Here is a 24685-nt window from a genome sequence, read left to right on the forward strand (position 1 = left end):
ACTACTTAGTTAGGGTTAGGCAACACAACTACTTAGTTCGGTTCAGAATAAGTCCGTAGTTTGGGTTAAAATAACCATGTGGAACGAACAGCCGTTTTCTGAGTGAAAGATCCATTTTGTTGGATAACATACGATATCTTTGTATTACGGGGATCATTATTTTTTGTAGGTATAGCTACAAACAACCTGTAAGTGCTTAAAGGGACAGTTCACCCCCAAATCAAAAATACATATCTCTTACCTTTAGCACTATTTTCATGTGACTAGTTTCTTTCAACCGTGGTTCCCTCATGAAACAGCTTACAACAAGGTCTGTGGATTACCTTGAGTAACCGGGTCATGATTTCTGGAGACATCGGTTTATCAAATGTATTATTTTGGCGCTTTGAGCACCACAGAATGAATGAGAAGGCAGACATCTCTACAGCTGATATTTCCAAAAATAGGCAACTCACAACAAAAGAATGATAAATAGCAGCACATGTAAGAGGAAGAATATGAGTTTTAGATTTTTGGGGTGAACTGTCCCTTTAAAATGTGGTGAAACAGCTGCTGCCTATAAGTCCTAATTCTCATCATACATTTGGGACTACATACATTAACTTATTTACTTTGTGGGTTTTCTTTTGACCCGCACACAAAAGAAAAGACGTCACCATCAGACTGACAAAAGGAACAAAACGTAACAGCTTTCAGAAACAATCGGCCACTAAAAATGTCGAGCAGTGATGAATAGAGGCCCTTTATTTACAGAAATAAAATACGAGTCCACATCCATCCTCTCGCCATTAATGAGAGGCACCTGGGAAACAACGGAGATAATTTGTGAAAGAGATGGAGATGTCACGCTCATCATTACCCAGACGCCCCCTCCTCTATACAGGAAGCGCTGGAGACGTCTTCCTTCAATGTCTTTCAATTAATGAGTCGTCTTGTCAAGTGAAAATTCATCACATTATTTTGCTTGGCGTGAAGAAAACTGATTCACGTCATTCTTTTCATTTAATGTTATTTGTTTCATGCGTCTCACAGGGAGAGAATGTCAGACATTTTGTTACCTGGACTTTATATTGTTACCGATATAATATAAGCTCGAAATAATCTTTAAATATGTATGCCCCTATATGCATTGTACATGCAAGACCAGGAAATGTATGGAAAATACTTGTGTCTTTGTAATCCTGTGTGGTATTGACCAAATGTTTGGTATGAAATTAAATACATCAATTAATGATACGTAATCTACAATAATATTAAAATCCACACCCTGTACAGGATGTGATAGAACAATTATAAATAATATTACAAACCTATACAACCATGAATAGTACTATATTTCTTAGGAACATTTGCAATATGAAGACAAATCCACTAGATGGCGCTATGTGAGAGAAAAATACTGACTTCAGTCACACCAAAAACTTAGAGAGAAAATGCCCACGAGCTTTAAATGTACATTTGATTGAGCCAACGCATGTTGTCTTGTACAGTTTATAATAGTCTCAGACCACATGTTCTGTACACCTACAGCCGGACAGGGAAACTCCTCGACAGGTCGTGGGGTGTTTGACTGCAGTTACCTGGAGTTTAAATGCGTATATAGTAAATAAATAGAAGATTATAGGCGATTTGTATAAAGCAGCCGTGATGCTTTGAAAAAAAAGGATGTACGTGGAGGAAGCGTACTGCAAATGTTTCCACTAAACACTCATGGAAACGTGGTAATGTCGCAAATTTACCGAACAGTCTGATTGATTCCGCACATGCCATTTCCCGGCTCGTGCTATGATTTCACACCGCGCAGAGGCTGCAACGATTAGCGCACGTGTCAATCTGCGGTGCGTGCGACGCAGAGGGGAGAAGCGCGCTGCGCTCCCCGCAGCGGAGGTCCTGCGGGGGACGGGAGGAGCTCAGCTCACCGGCCGGGGCGGTTACCCAGAGAGAGAGAGCTCATCTGCCCTCGACCTGCCTCCGGTTAACGGTGATCAGGGTTGGTTGCCGCCTGCGTCTCTCAGTGTGTGTGTGTGTGTGTGTGTGTGTGTGTGCGCGTGTGCACTCTCTCTCCCTCTCTTTCTCTCTCGCTTTCTCTCTCTCTTTCTCTTTTTCTCTCTCTCTCTCTCCCTCTCTCTCTTTCTCTCTCTCTCTCTCTCTCTCTCTCTCTCTCTCTCTCTCTCTCTCTCTCTCTCTCTCCTTCTCAGCGCACAGGCGCCCTGCACCCTCAGTCTGCTGACACACCGGGAGGACAGTCCGCACTACTACACGTCCGCGTCACTGGACTCTATGTGGATACAAAGCCCGGTCACAACACACATCCATGGGGATACTTTAGTGGGAACTGCAGCCCCGCGACCTTTTACATGAAAACAGGTGAGTGAATATTTGGAATAAAAAATAAAAATAAAGGGCACAGCATGTTCCCATTGCTCTAACTTGAAACAGGTGACATTCGTGATCGCTGTCATGTTTAGTGTTCCTCTAATGTGTGTTTTTTATTCAGCCTAAAAACTCCTCTTAATGGGCAGTCACAGAATGAATAGAATCAGGCCCTTTTAACTATTTATATTCTACTGTCCTTCTACATTATAGCAGTGTCCTGTTTTTATGTCTTATGTATGTGAATACAATTCGGATTCTCTTATATAAGAGTATGAGATGCTAGATTTCATAAGCTGGAGCTGATTTAATGGAGCCATAAAGTGACTGGCTTGTTAAATCAATCCAGCATATGGCACAAAGTCACCAGATGAGGGGGGGGGGGGGGGGGGGGGGGGGCAGTGAGACCGAGGAGACAATTGGTCCCTTGTGTGTTTTATGATAATGAAAGTGGACTCCCGTTGGCCAGGCCGGTCCTGAACACAAAGATCACTCTCAACAAGTCCGGTACTGTGGGCTCCTGCTTGGTGCTGAGGCAGCGAGTGTGCGTGTGACAGCGCCATTATTCACCAGGAAGCCTAATTGCATTACTTTTTTTTTTACACCAGATAGAAAAACTGTCTTGTTAAGCTGAGCCAAATGAAAACCAAACCCCCTGGTGCAGATGCTGTTTAGCTGGACATGTTTTACTCAATTCTACCGTTAGATTTAAGAGTCACTCTTAGCAAAGTGAAGTTTCCTTGAAGTACATGAATACACACGCTCTTTAGATCTTTATGTGTCCATACAGTTATTACATTTCCAGTTTCGTTTGCAGACATCCAGAGCTGATTAACAGTAGTTTGAGGGATTATTTCCATTTAGCACCAATGTGGCTTTAATATAAACTTGATGTTTCTCTAACATTGTAAGAGCTGGAATGAAATGAATGATGTCCATTGTTTCCATTTTTTCAGTTTTTATTACACTCTCATGTTTTGCATTTCATGGCCTAAATTCATCTACTTTAGGCCCGAATGAAATTTACAAGACTGATCACTCGTCACTACAAGAGGATCAATACAACAACAACAAAAAAAACAGCTGGTAGTGGACCAGCTGATTGATTCAGGAAGTCATGTTCCAGGTGCCTGGAGACGCTCATGAATCTTGCATGTGCAGCAAACATGGAGAGAAAAATAGGACACAAGCGGAGAATCGCACATTCATTTTTTAGGGTGTAATGCATCACGTGACGAAGTAGGAGAACATGATTCAGAAACAGAGATCAATAAAGAACATTTTATCCTGCATGTGTGTGTGTGTGTGTGTGTGTGTGTGTGTGTGTGTGTGTGTGTGTGTGTGTGGTGATGGGGGCGTCTGGTTTAGTGTAGAGAATGCTTTTTATTCCTGAAAATGGAATAGGACGTACCATTTGGCTGATGTTAGAGGCACACACATCTTTTAGAGGAACTCCCGGGGGCACAAAGATGGACCATCGTGCACTGCTGCCTCTCTGTCCAAATGCAATTCCTTAATGCACTCTGACTGAGAGTCAGAGATCTAATAAGAAGTGGAAGAGCATCTTCAATAATGAAAGCAACCCGCCCCCCCACCTGCATCTCTGCTGCAGAGCGAGGGGCCAAGAGGCTTCATAAATAACAGAAGCCAGACCCGACACGTGCTGCTCCAACGTCTGGGAACTGCCAATAATCCTTCTCATCTACTAAAATGCTGTAGTTTGCAGTCATCAAGTTAATGCAGCCCAGTGCAGCAGCTCTGGTCTATTAAACTGTTCTGCAGAGAGAGATCGTGGATGTTCAATCACCTTTTACTGACGTGAGGAGAGAACAAGAGGAGTTTTCCCGGATAATTTAGCCCCTAATAACACGAGGGAGGAGAACTGCTTCCATTGACGGAAACGTCCTGAAAACACATTTCATTCTCTTGATTACTTAAGTCCTGGCAATATGAAATTAGTCCTAAATTGTTTCCCACGCTTCATCGACACCATGTTGACTTAAAACCTGTAATAACTTGTCGTGCTTTTTACGAGGCAAGTCAATACCATCATCCTCACTCGGGCGTTAATTTAGATGTCGTCGTCACAGGAGTGCAAATTTATTTCCTCTCCAATATTTGAGACAAATCCCCTCTAGCAATTAACCTGCATTTGGGCAATTAACCCAACTCTCGAGGCTCAACCCCCCACACTTTCCCAGCTTTTGTTGATTGCAGTAGGGATGTCAGTTCGTTATCCTCGTGTTTCACCATGAAGTAGGCGTTTGTTGTGCAAGAAAAGGCATGAAACAAAAAAATCTGATGATTTGATTTCCCGTTCAAGTGAGCAGTGTAGATTGCTTTGTTTTGGACCGTCTCTCTGCTTTATGAAGGGAGGCCTTTCTTTACGGAGGCAGAATGTGACCCTTCGCCGCTGTTCTTAAGACCGACCCGGTGTCTGACAGAGCCGCGGGCCGTTTGCCCGGCTATGAAAAGACAGCTCAGTGTTTAGCTCCAAAAGATTGGCCCCCATGACTCTCCTGTTGTGTCTCGCTAAAGAGTCTCATGAGCGTGATTTATTTTAGTTCAGAAGTTACCCCTCAAAGAGTGGCTTTCATCGCGGCTGTCTGCACCGCGCGGAGAGCGACTGGAGACACATGAGGATAGGTGTACGCTAAGCAGGACCACTCCAGTCCAGTATATCAAGCGGAGAAGCTAAAAGACTCTTTACAGTGCACTAAATGGGAGGTTTTCTTTCAATCGGCCATCTGCATCAATATGTGTGTGTGTGTGTGTGTGTGTGTGTGTGTGTGTGTGTGTGTTTTGCGACCGAGGAGGAGAGAAGCCTTTTATCCCCCTCTTCAGCTGCCGAGTGCCTGAAATATTTAACAGGGACGGCACTATTTTTGGGCTTGTGCTCGGTTTGTTGAGGAGCTTATGTAATATGTAGTTTCGGCTCAGCATGCACGGGTGCTGTTGCGTACCAAACAGTAACGCCAGCGGCTCGGCCGACTTAAGCGCAGCGACGCTGTAGACAATGTGACTTTGCAGCCGTACTGTATACGCCACTGTGAGGGGTGTTGTGTTCAAGGACTCCGGCGCCAACTGCGCTCCGGTTTAATCCAATTGATGTTTTTTGAATACAGCGTTTTGCTCGTCAAGGAAGCAGGGCCAGGCCACATCTTCTCAGGACTCAGGTTACATGTTTCTCTAAAGTATCGATCAACTCGTCTCTCTCTTTGCCTCCAACTGTCCCCTTTTTCTTCCTCAATTTGTCTCCCCCCCTTCTTCTCTCCTCTCTCTCTCCTCTCCCGAGGTGTCACATTCTCTGACTCATGCCCTGGCGTGGAGGATGGGAGGAGAGCAGGGATGAAAGAGAAGAGAGGAAAGTCATTTTGCAGATAGAGAGAGTGACCTTCATCCAGCGAGAGGGATGGGATAAAAGCTGGAGTTAATACCCTGCCAGAGTGTATTCTCCTCCATGCCAAAAAAACCCATTCAGAATGATATATGGTTCTAATAGGAGCTCTCTAATAATAAGAAGCATGCCATTGTAAGTCAAGGCAAGGCAAATGACCAGAAAATTCCAGCGTTGAGTCCAGAGGGATAAACACTCGGGAGAAAGTCAAACTGTGTAATCGAATGAAAACAGCAATGCAGCATGTAGGAAGCCAACTAGAGATGTTCCTAAATTTACTGGAAGAGATCGAGAATATGAAAAAGATTAGTTAGCATCTGAGATTCATCCAATTAGTATTATTATTGTAAAATATATATAAATAAATAGAATAAAAGTTAGATAAATATGTATATTCATCTGTTGACTGGATGCATGAACATATATGCACATATAGATACTTGTGGTTATATGTGTGCATGTTAGACTCGATTTTCAATATTTTCTGATATTTTACAGACAAAACCAAAAATAATCTGCAGATTAATCGACGATGAAAGTTAGCCCTGAACTGAGAGAAGGAAAGCTAAATGTGTAACGTACTTGGCAATAAAACCGTGTATGATTTCTGATTTCTTTCTGATCTCTAAATGACAAGTGTGCAGTCACAGTGTTCGGCCTCGGGCCGCTCTGTCCCCATGCTGAGACTAAAGCCAGTGTAAACAAAGGCTCAGACGGTGTCACTGTGTGTCTGGAACCAGCAGCCGCTTGGGAGATAACAATCGACAGCCCAGAAAACACGGCCCCGTAAGGTTCATTATCTGTATGTTTGTGTTGTTTTCATCCCCGCCGGCAATAATGAGAAGGAGGAAGGAACTCGGGTTCACCTAATGAGGAGACGGGATCCTTTGTGAAAACAAGACTTGATCAATGCGCGTTTCTCGCAGCAGTGGCCATGTTCTTTCAAGGGTATTATTTAGCCAGAGCTAACTAAATACTGCTCCATCCTGACCGTCAGAGAAACTGATTGATTGGGGTAGACTGCCACAATGGAGGGTCAATTACATGGCTGTTCATTAGCTATTGGATTCACTCGTAATTATGCCGATTCTTGACAAGATTGTCAGTTGCCGCGATGAGAAGAAGTCCTAAAAAAAAAAAAGATATGACAGAATTTTGCAAAAGCGACCGCGTCTGATGTTTGTGGCTCTGAGCTGTCATCACGTCGCTGAAAGTGGAATGAGAAACAATCTGCTTTTGTGTGAAGATAAGAGACTTTTAATTTGTGGCATATAGTCAAAAATATGTCTGTGGGATGCGGGAGACATTAAAAGTATTTTGTTGTTGAACTCTTCATGTCCAGCAGTTGTTGGAAGATGCTTAAAAAGCACTTTGAATTAGAAACTTTCATCGAAAACTTTCAGCAGATTTGTTCGCACAATCTGCAGGAGATCTTGTAGTTTTATTGGCTCTTTAAAGAGCCACAGATTATGGATTTAAAACACACCGCTTTGGGGTAATCTTATCAGCGCCGGCCCACATTTCGGTGCAGCGGCTGCAGTGAACGCGGCTGTTGGCCTCCTCTCTGCCGAGCTGGCTCCGGGGGGCCCCGGGGGTCTGATAACCCTCTCTGGGGCGCGGTGGTTGACAGGCGGCTCGCACCGCAGGCTGACACGGTTATGCTTTAACACCAGACGAAGCCGGGGGCTGATGGGCGAGGACAGTCCCCTCTGGCCCCGAGGACTGACCCCGTCCTATTATACGTGACAGAGCTGAGACAGACACGCTGAGAGATGAAACACTGCTCTTTAATTCAAGCCTCTCCTGTTTCACAACTAAAGCACTCTCCTCCTGTCTCCTTTTCTTCTCTCTCTCTCTTGTCTCAGTGAAGAGATTGACGAGGATTCTTTTATGGCTGCACTTCTACATACTTAAGTCAAGTGCTTTTAAGTGTTGAAGTTGTGCGCTTTGTACATTTTTTAATATGAAAAAGGTTATAGGATATGTATATGAAACCTAAAGAAAACATATCTTCTCAATTTTCAGCCAAAGTTTTGGTTTCAAAACAATTTCTGTATTTGAGTTGTTGTTTTTTTCTTTTAGTGGATTAAAGTGGGCGGGGTTCAATTGGGAAAAAGTGATTTTCTTCCGGGTCTGAAAAGTGATGCAAATGCGGTAATACCTTAAACGTGCATTCTCTCTAGTGTCCACCAGGGGGCGACTCCTCTGGTTGTGTAGAAGTCTAGTCTAAAATGACTCTACTTCTCTCTTGATTTATTCCCTCAGTAAACATTGTAAACATGAGTTTATGGTCTCAATCTCTAGTTTCCAGTCTTCTTCAATACAGCATGATGTTCATTTAGTACATTATGGTCCATTTAGAGTCACACAGACCATAAAGCAGGGGATGATTTAGGGGCGGGGCTACACAGTGATTGTCACAGAGACTACATCCACTTCTTATATACAGTCGGTGTTTATTCCTTTGCACCAATCAGAATTTATCAATATTCTAATGAAAATCAAAGGACAGTTGTGGGGTTGATTGATTAAGTTGCCAGCACTGTCAATTCATTCACACTGAGTCTTTGAGAATTAAACAATAACTTTAAACTTTACAGCTACAGCTGATGGAGCATACAGTATCATTTTAAACTGTGCTTCATTTGTACAAGAGTCAGTTGCATAATATACAGTCTTCTCTCTGCTGCGTGTCTCGGCTCATAAAACAATATTACTGATGAATCCCAGCGTGACTGACGGCCGTGATGCTGCTAAACCGAATCCAAACATGCAGCCCCTCTGAGAATATTTCATTCACATTGAATTGAGTTCACCTTGATCAAGAAGCCTCTGCATAAAGTCCTAATTCAGCTGAAATATAAGTATTATTTTAAATGTGCAGTCGTTAGATGTGTTACTCACATACTTTTCCCTCATCTTCGGTACAGCGTGTAGAAAGATTCATAGAAAGAAACTCATAATGGTTCGTTTACATGCGTTTGTGTGGAGCCTGTAGATCAGTCATTTACAAACACCGGTTCGGGACCCACAGGAGGCCCGCTGGGTATTTTATTAGGATCGGCAAATAAATTATAAAATTAAATAAAATTCAATAGCTTTTTATTTAGCATTAATATCTGCAGTACAGCTTTGAATCACATGAGAGAGCCTGAATGTTTGTATTGTTCTGATCTAAATCTAATCTAATATAAAAGGCGAGCAAACATTCTGTTTGTTTGACTGATGAGAGGAAAGAAACAAGCCTGCTAGCTCCTCCTAAATCCATTTATTGGGTCTCATTTTAAAGTGTTTAACAATGAGTATAAGATTTTAAAAACATGCATAAAACTATTTTGTGATTTATCAAATGTATACCTTTTCTAAACAGCTGGTTTACCTATTCGGGATAATGAAAGGTGATGCAGAAAAGGCAGTAAAATGATCAGGAATGCTCAGTTACGCACACATTTTTAAGTGGGTCACCAGAAATAAAGTTTGGGACACACTGCTGTAGAGGACTCTTCTCCTACACTATATGTGTTTTTTTTCATTCATCACCATCTTAGGAAATGACGCTCTCATTGTGTCATATGTACTCAAACATGGCAGTGGGGAACTGTGAGTTTATGACAGATAAAGCTCCTGTGGAGCTTCTCAGCAGATCAAAGCTTGTTCGCTCTTGTGTTTCAACAGGCCACTCTTTGCCTGTGTGTGTGTGTGTGTGTGTGTGTGTGAATTGTTGCCTTCTTTCATCCCAGCAGCTGTATGTCTGTGTCTGCTTTGCTTTGGTGCACACAGACCTGTGCATGTCGCTGTCTCTCTGTGTGTGTGTGTGTGTGTGTGTGTGTGAATGGTCTCTCACCTCTTGCCCTTGCCATGCGTGTGTGCACACGTTGACACCCTCTCACTTACCGCTCTATATGTGCCCACCCGGGGGAGGCCCTATCCTCTCTGCCTCTGTGTGTTTACCGAGCAGACACTCAATACCCCCCTGTATGTGCTATAGGCAGAGGGGGACCCTGTTTCTATCCCTCACCATGGGGACCAGGCATGTCCTTCGTTTCCTCTAAACCGGCCCAGAGCCGTCTGTTTGCCAGGTTGTGTGAGGGACGCGGTTGCCTCTGAACAGGTGTCCGGTCCTCGGGACAAGCGGGTTGCACAACATCCCTTTCATCTCCACCGTCTCTCTGGAGTGGATGCTCCCGAAAACATGGCAAGAAAAAAAAAAATGATACTGCTGGCTGCTGACGAGCGATGCAAGCTGGTTGCTTTTATCTGTGACATCTTTGATGTATGCCTCATAGAAGTAAGACCAAAAAAGAAAAGATTTTTATCAGTTTATTACATTTGTCTGTAATGAAGCTTATTTTTAGTTTGTGGCATGATACCAATTTGTCATAACTTTAAACATATAAGAGCAAGTTAATCACTTCTGGTAGATTGTTGATCACCTGACATACGTCAATATGTTCCAATATCAGTGAACTTTATACAATAGTTTCATGTATCTTTTCTATTTTAAGGTCGACCGAATTTTAAAGGCCGATATAATAAAGACAGTTTGGAGCAGCAAAAAGCCGATAGTCGATTATTTGGCCGATTGCTTCTGTTGCGCGTCCCGTGACATTGTTAAAAGGCACGATTACAAACCATTAAAGGGACATTTCACCCCAAAAAATCCAATCTAGATTGTTTTGGTGTGAGTTGCCTAGTTTGGGATTTATTTGCCGTAGAGATGTCTGCCTTCTCTTCTTTATAAAGGAACTCTGCTTGCTATTTAAAATCGTCATTGTATACACAAACACATGAAATCTGACCTCTGCATTTAACCCATCCCAAGCATTTAGGAGCAGTGGGCTGTTGTGACGTGCCGGGGAGCTACTTGGAGTTCAGTCAAGGTCTCGCTCTGGGACACTTTGACATATCATACATACACAAACTGTCTCTCTCCAGAAGTCATGACCCACTTTCTCAAGATAATCCACAGACCTTGATAAGAGCAGTTTCATGTAGCTCTTATATGAAACTGCTCTCACCAAGGTCTGTGGATTATTTTTGAGTAACCGGGTCATTATTTCTGCACATTGCTGTTGAGTTTATCAAATGTATTTAAAATACTAAATAAAAAATTGCACTTTGAGCACCGCAAGCCGAGTCTCATCTAGTCCCATTATAATGAAGAGAAGGCAGACATGTCTACAGCCAATAGCTCAAACACTCACAGCAGTTTAGATTTTTGGGGTGAACTGTTCCTTTAAAATGCAGCTGCTGGCAGTCATGATTCTCATCATACATTTGGGAAATAACAGCAACAAACAGTGTGAATATATCAGCAGTAAAATATCTACTTATTTACTTTGAGGGTTTTCTTTTGACTCGCAGCCAAAAGAAAAAAATGAACAAAATGTTAACAGCTTTCAGGGACAGTCACCTACTAAAATTGTGAAGCAGTGATGAATAGCATAGATGAATAAAAATATGGATTTTTGATTTTGGGGTGAACTGTCCCTTTAATTCAGCAAATATAATAATCAGTAAAAGCAAGCAAAATAAAGATGAATACAAGCAGTGACTCAAATGAAGAAGCTCCTGCGTGCCGGATTCAGTCAGGCAGAGCAGGACCAAGGTGACACCGTCCGGGACAGAGGAGCAGGACGGTGGATGTCGTCGCCGCCTCGCCCTTCTGTTCCGACCGTGTCTTTGGCAGCCGGCCGCTGCAGTCTGAACTTTGCTAATTCCCTGTTCGGAGTGACCGTGGTCTAATTTAGAACAGAGGGGCTCTGTTCATCCCAGAACACTGCTGCTGCTTCTGGGATTCTGGAAATGAGGGAGTTCAGAGGCTCTCCGCCCTCACACATGCCTTGTTATCAAGCCACAGAGCAGCGCATAATGATCCTTCCAACCATTAGCTCCTAATGCAATAAAGGGCTAACATTTTAGCCGTGCCCTCCAGCGCCTAAAGTAACGAAGTTAGCCGGCGGGGTTGCACAAATGTGCTTTGCGATAAACACACGTGTTCAGGATGCATCGATCAAGCTCCGCGGACGTGGAGGAGAATATAAAAACCCACACAGGCCGCCGAGCTCTGGAGAATCTTAAGAGGGATGTGTGCGAGCATTATAACGTGGCTTTGCAAGCATCCAGTGCATGAATAAATCAGCGAAGCGGCGATGGCCTTGTGCACTAAGCAAAAGCAATAAACCTGCCTACAACGAGTCTCTCAGGAAATGGATCTCATCTAAAATAACACCCATTTATTAAACATGATCTCCCCACATAGCTCAACAAATCTACAGACAGCATGCAGATTTAGAAAAAAGACACGCATGTGCCAGGCGGCGTCAGTAGGATTGCAGCAGTGGGCTGGGATGCAGTGGCTCTGTGGGCTGGTTGGAATGCATTTGGCAGACAAACAAAAAGTGGCCTTGATGAGTCAAAAAGAGGAGGCAGAGTTTGTTACTGTGTCGCTGCTGAACATTAGCCATGACGACAAAGGATTCCTTTTGATAACTCAAATATCTGAAAAGCATCATTGAAATCAATTGCTTTTTATTACGGCACTGAAAGCAGAGCTGACACGATAACTCAACCAATAGATGAGTCAGACAACTGCTCCAGAACGTCGATCACTCGTCTGGTCCACCATTTTGGTCCAGACTGAAATATCTCAACATTTCCTTGATGGATTGGCATACAATTTGGTACACACATTCATGGTCCCCAGATGATGAATCTCACTGACTTTGGTGATCCCCTGACTTTTCATGCTTTCAAAATACTCACTTACCAGTGAAATATCTCAACATCCACCAGATGGATTGGTAAAGTAACGTTTGTAAAGTTTTCTGTAACGTGTCAAACTATGATGCTTTAAATCTTGATTAACCTTCAAACAAGTTCAAACAAAAACACTTTAAGTTTGGGAAAAACATCATGGTTGGGCTTAAAAGAAGTATGTAAAATATGTCAAACATACGTCACACCCCCCACTAACCTTGGGCCATGAACACTATAGTCTCAAACATTAACCTCCTGGCTGTATGTGTTTTTCTGGACCCAGCTTTTCCAATGTGAGAATTTGCTGCTTTTCTTTGAATTATGAATTCTTTGTAATTATTGTGAATTATTGTGTTTTGGAGTGTTGTTTGAACAAAACAAGACATTTGAAGACTGTACCATAGTTTTCTATGATATATATATATATACATATATATTTACATAATCTGTTTGTTAATGTGTTAACTACCACTGCTGTATTGTGTGATTGAATACAATCCATACTTGGCTAACCCCCCCAACTAGACACTAACATGTCTAAAACTTCATTCAAACTCAAAAACAAGCAGCGTTGTCTGCGGTCAATCGGTTCAAAATTGTCGTATCAGACACCTCAACAATCTTCTCAAAAACTAACTGGTAGCTTTGTTAGGCTACATCCACACTACTCCGTTTCTATTGAAAACGCATATGTTTTGCTGCGTTTACACTGAGCGTCCACACTACGCCGGCGTTTTTGAGCACCGAAAACGGAGGAGTTTAGAAACGCTCCCGAAGACGGATACGTTTGAAAACTCCGGGTAGCGTATTCGTCTGGACGGACGCAAACGCATAAGTTTGGAAACGATGACGTAGACGCCCGCGATCGACTGCCAGGTTAATTTAACACGGACAACTGATTACAGGCGTTGCTGACCTTGTTGTCTTTACTAGCAGCTGTTGTCCAGTTAAAGTCTGCATGTCTGCGGAGGAAACAGCTGTTATTGAAGCGATCAGTGAGCAGAGAAAGAGAGAGAGAGAGACAGGGAGAGAGAGAGAGAGAGGGAGAGAGAGACAGGGAGAGAGAGAGAGAGAGAGAGAGAGAGAGAGAGGGAGAGAGAGAGAGGGAGAGAGAGACAGGGAGAGGGAGAGAGAGAGAGGGAGAGAGAGACTCGCAGCGCTGTAACTAACGTTAAGTCTGAAAAACAAAACTTCTAAAACTTTCCACGAACTCTATCTGTTTGAGTTTATAGAGGAAGATTTTAGAGAAGATCTTAAGTATCAAACACGTACTTAAGATCATTAAAGACAAAAAAATACGACAATCTACTTCCTGTTTACATCGGCGCATGCCCAGTGTACGTGAAGAGTCACGTGATATTCGTTTTCAGGCGTGTGGTCTGGACGGAGATCATTTCGAAAACGATGGCTGAAACGGCGTGTGGACGGAGTAGTATGGACATGGCCTTAGTTGTTAGCTGTTTCCCCCCCACTGAGTCTCTGGCTGCAGAGTAGTGGCTGGGGGTTGGCGATGCACTCAGCTTCATTATCACAAGCGGCTCCTACCAGCCGGGGGGGGTTTAAGAGTAGTGAGTGACGAGTCAGCAGGCAGTCAATGGGAATATAAAACAGGCATTAAAAGGTGTTTTGAGAAAGTGTGACTTTGCAAATACAAGAGGTCCTTGAGCATGTGGCCATGAAGGCCGCCTGAAATTATTATATATTATATATATATTATGCACTTTGCTGCAGCAGAATGCGAGATTAGCCGTGGACGGACGCAGAGGTGCACACTCACTCACAATCACACACGACCGATCGCAGGATCTTCCTGGTGGAGATTATGATTGTTTTTGGCTGCCCTAATTGTAAGCATTTGTTAGATCCTCTGAAAAAACATATAAGGAATCTCCTGTTTCCTTTAACTTCTGCTCATCAAACAGCATTTGCACTGCAGCCACATTTATCACATACACATCTATCTACTTCCCCTGTCCACGCTGACAAATGTAAGCAAAAATAAATCAAGAGGAAACATGAATGATTCCATGAACTAATAATACACATCACGCTGACACTGAGCAGCCAGGTGACTCGCACATTAATCATCATAGCGTATGTGGTCCGTCACATCGCTGACAGGTCAGATCAGCACAGATGCTCCTTGTTGGCTCTCACGGTTTAAATCCTGCCGATAGAAACCAGGTCCCCAAAGAACATTCAAACATTTTACAGTTTTAGAAAAAACTGTTTCAAATTGAATTTGATTAACTTTGCATTAAACTCACGCCACGCTCTGCTGGCAGGAAATTTCTTCTTTTTGTTTTTTTATTATTATTATTCTTTTCATATTTAATTTCCCAAATCACTCAACTCTGTCAGTTAACGGAGACGCACAGATAGTGTGTTAGTCATCGATGGCCACCCACAGACTGTTAGGAGACGCAACATTGCTGACACTGCTGGTGCTTCTGGTCAATATGCTGCACACTCAATGGTCTTCATTATGACTTTGTTATGAATCACCATCGATATTTCATCGACCTCAAGCTGATGAAGTTCCTCACCGAGATACTTGATTTCAATGTTCTTTCGAGGCCTTTGGTATGAAGGTATAAATGTCACATCTGTGCTCTCCTGGAATTCAGTCAACAACAACTGTTAGATACAGTTTGAGCACAACAACACGAGTATTAGTTTATCAGTGGCACACAATGTTCAATGAATTTCTCCTGTTTGTGCACATGAGCTACATCGTGAGTGCAAACAATGAACGCGTACGTTTGTGACTTGATCAACATGTTTATTTGGTAGGATGGAAATTATTATTTTTTTTAAACGACCGACATTCTTACTTTGAGTCGTTCTTGTTGATGTTAATGTAATGTTCTCTCTCAGAGCCGCAGTGAAGGACCTCGGAGAGCCGGAGAACGAGCGCTGGCCCTCGTTTGACTGCGTGACCAGCGGATGAGCCTTGTTCATGCGTCTCCCTGCGAGCCACTCCCACATCACCATGAACTGTGAGCAGGACTTTGCAGACGGGGGCTTGGGAGTGACCCTCACACTACGACTGCTCATGCATGGAAAGGTATACGAGCTCACATTGCGTACGACTGACGGATGAAATGAATGGGGCTTTCTTGAGCATAAGATTGGTCAGCGTCTCATAAATGTATTCAGTATATGTAATTACCTTCTTCTCGTTGTATTCTAGGAGGTTGGCAGCATCATAGGAAAGGTGAGAATTCCTTTTTTTAATTCTTCTACACAAAATACTGCATATATGTATGAAGGTATTAATCATTTGGCAGATGAGGTTGATGTTTTTGACTGATTGGGACGAATCTAATGTAAATGTATATTTATTTTCTATTGATCTAAGCCAGGGGTCATCAACTATTTGCTCAAGAGACAGAATATGTTTGCAGGTCGGACTTTCAAAAAATATTTATATATTAGGTTTAATTATCCTATTATAGTTTGATATTTTCATTTTCTTACCGAATGTTATTTTTATTTGCCTATTTCAGTGTAACTCCTAAAAAACACGGGAACTCCACAATGATTAACAGATGCTTAACTGCAGTCAGACATCCGGCAAGGACGGATGGTTCAAATTTGTAAAATTGCGAGGGCTGTCCTCAGCTAAACAAATTCCAGATCTGTAAAACTGAGTTTCTCCAAAAAGAATCACACAAAAGATCCACTTTAAATGTTGTTTACTAGAGATGTGTTCATAAGTTTCTTGTTAACAAATCGTTCATCATGAAAAACCATTAAAAAAACGACCAATCGACAAAAGAAATCTTAGTCGACTGAGACGAAAAACGACAGAAGCCCTAGAAAATTGCAGAATGTTCTCCTAACTGGCAGGAAATATTCATCAACGTTAACCAGTTTTGACTATCAATAAGTGTCCTGATTGGTGGAGAGCGCTTACAGGAAGAAAAGATTGTTTAACTTGTCAGATCAGGTTTAGGTAAAGTCACTCTCAAAGAGCCTGAAGAGAAAAGTTGATGTGGAAACTGACCTGATAAATGCTCATTCAACTTGCCAACTTTCAGTCAACCTTTATGCCTCGTTTGCAGTGAAATACTATGCAAAAGGCGTCACCTTTACAAAAAACTTTAGATACAGCACAACCCACATTACATTCATAAAAGATGGGAATTTGTTTCAGCTACACCTACTACTGCTGGCTGCTGCTATTCAGTGAACAACCAGCGACGCAAGCACAACTCTGTGAGTCCAGTGGGCCGGACTCCTGTAGACTACTACTAATAATAAGATGACAGATTCATAACGTCTTTAGAGACCGCGGATATCATGCCATATTATGCTAAACAATTTATTCCCAATTGTTTTAAGGTTTGCTTCAATATAGGGACGAAAAAAAAGAAAACACATTTTCTGAATTAATTTACAGTATTTATAGTCCTGGGAGAGGAATCCCGCCTCAGTTCTTTCTTTTTTCCTCGTTTTTTGGAGAGTTTGTCCTTTTCCAATGCGAGGGTCCAAGGACAGAAGATGTTGTATATCATCCTCTGAGGCAAATTAGTGATTCATGATGGGCTCTACAAACAAATTGAATAATCTGATCGCCTGATTGGCCACCAGTTGTCGATCACTGGTCTCAGCCATATACCTTATTGATGCCTTTTCTGTGGACTTTGGTCTGTGGTCTATTTTTCCTCTAACAAACAAAATTCTTGTTTTTAGAATGTCCCATCCTAAATGTAATCGCATTAAACCAAACCCGCCGCCGCCACACCACCCGCACCCATAGCTCTCCCCCAAAAAATCCATCAAACAAAAGCATCAGTGCATCGACTGCAAGCCTCCTGCTGAAACCGAGCCCCAAAGACATATTACCGTTGGCCCCTTGTGGGCACTTTAAGTGTCTGTTAGGACGGGCCTGGCTCCTCTACGCTGCACCAGTAGCTCCAGCTAGCGCGCCCTTCGTAATACAATACCCACACCGATAGAAGACGAGGAAAACAAATGCAGAAAATAAAGGAGGGCTGGGAAAGAAAGAAGTCACCGTGGATGCCGCAGTGTGTTGCAGAAATTAAAATATGTAAAAGAAAATAAGGGAACGGAAAGAGAGACGAGCTCAACACACTCACTGTGCAGCTCGACAGAGAGGCACTTGATCTGCAGCACTCGGACTAATGACTCACCACTCCGTCTCTTTGCCAAACCTCTCATGTTTTTCTCATCAATAGAAGGCCGACACCAGAATCACAATGCGCCACATAGGATACGCTTTCCTGGAATAAAACATGAAGCAGAGTGAAGCAGAGTGAAGCAGAGTGAAGCCCAGTGAGCGAGATGATACAGCTTTTGATCGTCAGTGGATGCACAGGAAGGTGTGAGCAGAGCTGTGACAGCTTGGATGGGGGGGGAATCTTAAAAACCAGCAGAGGATGTGCTGCGGCGTGACACAAGTCCGACAAAATGTTCTTGTCCTCGGCAGGAGGTCCTCACACGCGCGCACACACACACACACACACACGCACACACGCACACACACACACACACACACATGCTCACACACACACTCTCACACACACACACACACACACACACACACTTCAGCAGGTATACGTCCCGATGTGTCTGATATCTCTGTGAGACAGCAGTGCAGAGGACGCCGCTGCGATGCATCACGCATTTGAAACCCAAGCTGCAATTTGCTCCGCTAAATTCCAATCAGACTATCGTGGTTCGACATAGCCGGTTTCACTTAAGAGGTCGAGGACACCGTGATGTCTCAAACAAAGCACATGTGATTCTGTTCTAAAGCTGTCCTTCATCTTCTCTTTCACAGAAAGGAGAGACGGTGAAACGAATACGAGAAGAGGTACGGTGTCCACGTTTTTGAGCTTTTAAACACATTTTCATCATCTTCATCAGTGATGCTTTGTGCTGTTTGATTATGTGTTATTTGTGTGTGACTAGCTGTCAGTATAACATACATACTATATACTCTTTGACCATAAGCCGGTTCATGTCAAGAGAAAACCTAATTCAATCTCAGAGGGTCTCCTTTCAGTATGCATTAATAATAAACACAGAGCTTGTCCGAAATGCCTTTTGGGCAGTAACGGCACCTTTTCAACTTGAATCCTCATTCACTACCCCTCTTCTTGCTGCTCTCCCACCAAATCCTGCTTAAAAACAACTTCATTCTTCTCTGTCTGCTCCTCCGTTGCCTTTTTCTTTTTCTTTTTAAATCTCAAGGTTGCAACCAATCTTAACGCCGCTTGGTTAACTCTTTGTTTTTAAGAAATAATTGGGCTGACACTGTGGCAGTATACATTTGATTCTTTCCCCGGCTGCTGAGGTTTGACATTGTACTTTTATGGATAAACGGAGGAACAGCGAGGTCGTGGGACAATGCAGCCCTGCAGAGCTGCTGGATGAACCACTCACTCACGGTAGTCACTCATCCATTCATCCAGGAGCCAGTTTTGGCCTTTTGTTACTTCCCCACTGCACGAGCCTCTTCCTGTGAGGACCTTCCAGTCACAGTGGGAGCATGACTCACTGGAGTGACTGGAGAAAACGTCCCCCGGCTCCAGAGCGCCGTCCGTCCGCTGATCACGTGACTTTGACTCAAGGACACGGGAGAGCAGGGCAGGAGATTTGTCATCCGAGGCCAAACGCCCCGAGACAAAACTAGTACATTGTCAGTCTGAGATGCAGAGATGTGCTCTCGGTTACTCCTCACCCTCCCTCCCTCCCTCCCTCGGGTGTGCTGGCTGTACTGCGTCTCCGGCCACTTTGAAGCACTTTCGACACGATTAACGAAACAGTTTTAAATTTTTGGAAACACGCTTGTTTGAGTGTTGGATGAGAAGACAAATACCGTTCTCATGTCTGTACAGTGAACATGAAGATGCAGGGATTTTTCTTGTTGTTGCTAGGCAATCACAGAGTGAGTGCTAACGCTAGCTTAATACAAACCATGAGCTGTACGCTATGGTACGTAATATATTATAGTATTATAGAGTGTAGCAGTGTTTTGTTCAAATCACGGTTACTATGGTTGATAAAGTCATAGACGGTACATGTGGGTATCCAGTAAAAGTCACCACATTGAGAAACAAACAGTGAAGACGTCGGGCGCTTATCTGCTCCGAGTTCCATTCTGTTTCAGTTTGAGGGGCTCCTTTAAAAATGCAAAGTCCTCAGCACCAAAAGAAAGGTGACTGAAGAGGAATCTTCTTTGTTTTCTGTGTCTGTTTTTTGAGGGAATGTGGATCTTTCAGATCAGTTTGAGGAGTGACTCTGGTTTGAATGCTCCAATCAAATACTGTGAGTGTGTCATGCAGGGTGGGACTTGCAATGATCTGGTCTTGGACTTAACTTGTTCTCAACACCTCAAAGTCTTGGTCATGACTTCGGTCTCGGTTTAGGTGGTCTTGACTGCAACACTGCAGTTAGCTTAGCTTAGCATAAAGACCGGAAGCCGGGGGCAACAGCTGAGTAGAAATCTGCCACCTGCAGTCGTTTTTACATTCTGTGTTTTGTGAAGATGAAACATGAAATATAAGGTGTTAACTAATGAGCTTTAGAGGTGCTGGTAGGTTAGTATGTTTATAAAGATATATACAGACATACAATCATTTACTAATATTTCATTCGTTATTCTTTTCCTTTTTCTTGTAATTCAAAACATTTATGAGATGAGGTTTTCTTATTTTAACATAAAACAGCTAGCCAGCTATGTCCAAAGGTAACACAGCCAGACCAGCACCACTTGAGGTTAGTAAACTAGTTAATATCTCACTTGTGTCATCAGCACCAGAACAACGTGTAAAAACAACCAGTTGTGGTTTTATGAAGGGTGCTGGAAGGTGGATTTCACTACATTTGGACAGAACCAGGCTAGCTGTTTGCCCCGTGATTCCAGTCATGATGCTAAGCTAATTTAACAAGCTGCTGGCTGTACAATAGCTTCGTATTCAAAAAGGACAATGAGTGGTATCGATCTTTTCATCTAACTCTCTGCAAGAACGCAAATAAGCGTATTTTGCACAAAAAACCCATCAAACTCTTGTGTTAATGTTGACCATTAACTGACCTCTGTCCCCACAGAGCAGCGCCCGGGTCAACATCTCAGAGGGCTCCTGTCCGGAGAGGATCATCACCATCACCGGCTCCACAGACTGCGTCTTCAGAGCCTTCACCATGATCACATACAAACTGGAGGAGGTAGCTGTAACTGTGCTGCACGCCACTCAATAGCAGTGAAATCAGCTCATGTCGTTATGTCCCATAAACAGAGAAAAACAATCCGGTGCAACATCATATGTGGCAAGCTTTCAGATGTCTGTGGAGCCAAAAACCCCAAACGATTTTACAACTGAACAAGAAAGCATTTCCTGAGCTCTCAACATTACCGCTTATGTGCTTTTATCGCTATCGATTATATTCTAAAGTGAAGAGACGGAGGGCAAAACTTTAGCTTTCAGACATGATTACACTGCAGAGGAAGATTTGGTGTAAGTGATTCAGCTGCTGTTGTAAAACCATTTTTGACTTTTTTGATAGAAAATGATGTACAATAAGTTGTGAGGTTACATAGCCATTTGTTGGGCCATCCACCCATTAAACAATCAAGTTGTATTAATCAAATGAAATGCAATTCAAAGTGCTTTACAAATGATTAACTATATGAGAAAAAGACAAAAAAGAGAGAAGGTGAAGAGACTAATGCACACCAAATGAAGTTAATAAAAATAAATAAATAAAAATAAATGTATCACGATAAAACAGTAAAATAGAGCAAAATAAAATAAGAAATAAAAATATGTATACCTACTAAAACCGTAGCATAAAATCACTACATAAAAGCCAGACTAACCTTTTTTAGTTTGTTTCTCAGCTACTCTCAGATTTGTCAGGGTCACATATGTTCAACATATGTTCAGTCCACCTGTATATGAGAATGATTTGTAAACCTCGTCATGGTCTACTAATGAGTTGAGGATGGCAGGTTCCTCTTGCTATTAATCCCCCACGGTGTCTGTCCATCACTGCCTTCATTAATGTGTTGGAATGAGAGTCTTCTCTCACTTCTCTCAGCACACGCTGGCTGGGAGCACAGTGCAGCATTCATTAAAAGATCTTTCGCTCCCACCTATTTTCCCAACCGCTGAAACTCTTTGAGTTTCCAAGGCAACGTGTTGGCTGACCCACACTGCGCGCCGCTTCCACCACAGCTGAGTTATTGTTATTTAATCAAAAACAAAAAAGGGGAATAATCTGCTTTTTTGAGTATCAGACTTTATCTCAATACAGTTTATGATGACACAAGCGCACTTCGTTCTTTCATTCGACAGTTCATCGCTCGTGTGAGTTTCTGTCTGTGTTTTAATGGAGGAAGTTGTCACAGACTGCTGCCGCGAGAGTGCAGAAGACATTCATGCAAATGAGGTGATGTGATAATCTGAGAGAACGGCTCTAATAGCACAACACATACTACGGCATCGTACTTGTATTTTGTTCCCAGGTATCGAGGCACAGCGTGCATGCAGAGCCACATAATCTGTCTGCGTTGGGAGTCCGTAACCCACAAGCAACACAATATGAGGATTAAAGCAACTCTTATTTCCTCTTATTTGCTGTGAGAGTTTATTTTTATTTTTGTATTCACTGTCACAGGGAAGTGTGGGAACGTTCAGTTGTTTAGACTCATATTTTTAGATCAAATCAGGAAAATGAAGCCCAGAGTCTGATTGTGCAGACGAGCCGCTCTTCTAATGAGACGAGACGAGAGCCTGAACGCCTCCCTAAATATAGACGCGGAGCAGAGAGGCGCAAGAGCCGCCTCACAGGATGTGACATTACGCAAAAAACATTACGCAGCTCCCTTAAGGTGACGCACTGTCCCCTTCTTAAGTCAAACTAAAAGCAAGCAGCGGGCTTTGCCTTCTGTCACACAGTGCTGTCGTGGGTTGAACTCTGATGGGAAGAGAGACAGAGCAGCGTATTTACATTTCAAAAGGCTTGCAGAGACACACTGCTTAATTAAAAGCTCAATCTCCACCCACAGGAGAGCAGACAGGATGTTTGCTTCCTGCTCAGTAAAACATCAGTGAGGTTCTTGATCCAAATACATGCAACACCTTTAATATACTACAGACAACACACCCATTCTTCTGTGGGTATATACAGCATCTCTACGTCACTCTTCCATAGTTTAAATATGGTCACTTCCGTTCACTGGTTGCAAAAAACAAGATGGGGACGGCAAAAAGGCTGAACCGGAGGCTTCAAAACAGCAGTCCACAAACCAATGGGTGACGTGTGTGTATATATATATATATATATATATATACACACACACACACACACACACACACACACACACACACACACATATATATAATTCAGTCTATGGTTGATGTGGTAGAATTTAAGCTTGGCTACATTGGGATTGGTTCGTCCCGGTTCGTCCCAACTCAGCCACTGCTTTGCTCTTCATAGTTTTCATAAGTTTTAGGTATAAGTGCACATGGCATTATTGGGGAGGTTTTAATTTCACAAATGTTCTGTTTGATTCCCAAACAGTATTCAAAACATTCAGCAAAGTGACTTAATGAGTAAGGACAATGGATACCAATTTAAAGTGTGTTTATATTAATATGAATCCTAAATTGGCCGATAAAGTGAAGTGGATTCAAATTCAAAGTCCTAATTGTTGGAGATAAAACCCTCCAGTGGATTTCTCTCTCTCTCCATTTCCACCTTGACCCCTGCTGTCTGATCATTCCCACAGGGACTCTCTCTCTCTCTCTCTCTCTCTCTCTCTCTCTCTCTCTCTCTCTCTCTCTCTCTCTCTCTCTCTCCTGCCGACTCACCACATTTTTTTTCATCTCCCTCCAGGACCTGAATGCACTGGTAGCCAACGGCACCATCAGCTCCAAGCCACCGGTCACCCTGCGGCTGGTCATCCCTGCCAGCCAGTGTGGCTCTCTCATCGGGAAGGGAGGGGCCAAGATAAAGGAGATCAGAGAGGTGAGCAGCCAGAACACAAATGTTCCCCATCCTCCCCATCCGGGCTGCACGGGCCGAACGCTGAAATATGAAGAGAACAAATCTGCTTCTGGAGATGACGGGAAATAAACTGCAGCTGGAAGGGAGAGATATTTAATATTTCCACAATTCTGCTGTTGTTTGTTGTTTTGTTTTTTCTCCTGCTGCGTTTTGTGCCACATTAATGTAAGTCCTCCTGTTTACACCAATACATTTTAGGTATGAATTAATCAATTAATCAGTATCGCAGTATAATTCAGCTAGAAAGGTGGTGATCATATTTATCTACAGCAACAAAATGGTATAAAGTAATAACGCTAGAATACAAATAGAGCTTCAGATGAGTAACATGACAAAAACAAGAATTAACATATATATATATATATATATATATATATATATATATATATATATATATATATATATATATATATTTTAAGATGTTCTGGCAGTATTAGTAAGCCGTATATAAGACAAAGTTTCTTTAACAATGCAAGCAGATCTGTGAGGCTACACTTGCAGTGCGTTACAAGTCGCATGCTTTTTCTTTTTACTTTAAGTACATATTGCAGCTGCCCTTAGAAAGTTCATACTGTGTATGCATTCATTCGGGACGTACTACTTCCTCATAACATTGCATTTTAAACTTTGACCCTCTGGATCAAATGTCCGCTGTACAGAGGATTGTGGGTCAGAATAACCAGAACATTACCGGCTTGCAAACTGCAACTAAATGCAGTAGAACATCCTATTGGATGCTAACATGCTAATGTTTAGCAGGTGTACTGCGTTGGCCGTCTTAGTTCAGCTGGATAACATTTTCTAATAGAGTGCTGCAGGGATGACGTCATTTGTAGGCCAAGAAGTTAGCGTCACATTGGTTCCCCCAACAAAGAGCCAAAGGGATTTTTCCATTGGATTTTTGCAGAAAATAAACTCTAACGCTAACGTTTTAAAGGAACTACACCACGGTCACATGACTTCACGTCACCACCACGAAGCTAAAGGAGGACTATTGTTCTTACGATGACGTTTAGTGGTCTCATTTTGACTGCCTTTTTTCAAAAAATTTACCAGAGACAAATTTACCAGAGAGATACTTACTGACGTATTTCATGTTGCAGAACAAAA

General features: G+C 42.6%; 1 protein-coding gene across 1 annotated transcript in view; it reads left to right on the forward strand.

The window, feature by feature from the left end:
• The first annotated feature begins 1925 nt into the window (after positions 1-1925).
• LOC137886925 (poly(rC)-binding protein 4-like) overlaps positions 1926-24685 on the forward strand; it is a 38364-nt gene continuing 15604 nt past the window's right edge. Inside the window, exons 1-6 of the mRNA XM_068729624.1 lie at positions 1926-2367; positions 15407-15596; positions 15723-15746; positions 18339-18371; positions 20612-20728; positions 23405-23536. Coding sequence (XP_068585725.1) covers positions 15489-15596; positions 15723-15746; positions 18339-18371; positions 20612-20728; positions 23405-23536 — 414 coding nt within the window. The 5' untranslated portion in view covers positions 1926-2367; positions 15407-15488. The remainder of the gene's footprint in view (positions 2368-15406; positions 15597-15722; positions 15747-18338; positions 18372-20611; positions 20729-23404; positions 23537-24685) is intronic.

The sequence above is a fragment of the Cebidichthys violaceus genome, unplaced genomic scaffold (genome assembly GCF_023349555.1).
Source record: "Cebidichthys violaceus isolate CVI_PGR_0920_01 unplaced genomic scaffold, fCebVio1.0.p SCAF_47, whole genome shotgun sequence".
In the NCBI taxonomy this organism is placed as follows: Eukaryota; Metazoa; Chordata; class Actinopteri; order Perciformes; family Stichaeidae; genus Cebidichthys; species Cebidichthys violaceus.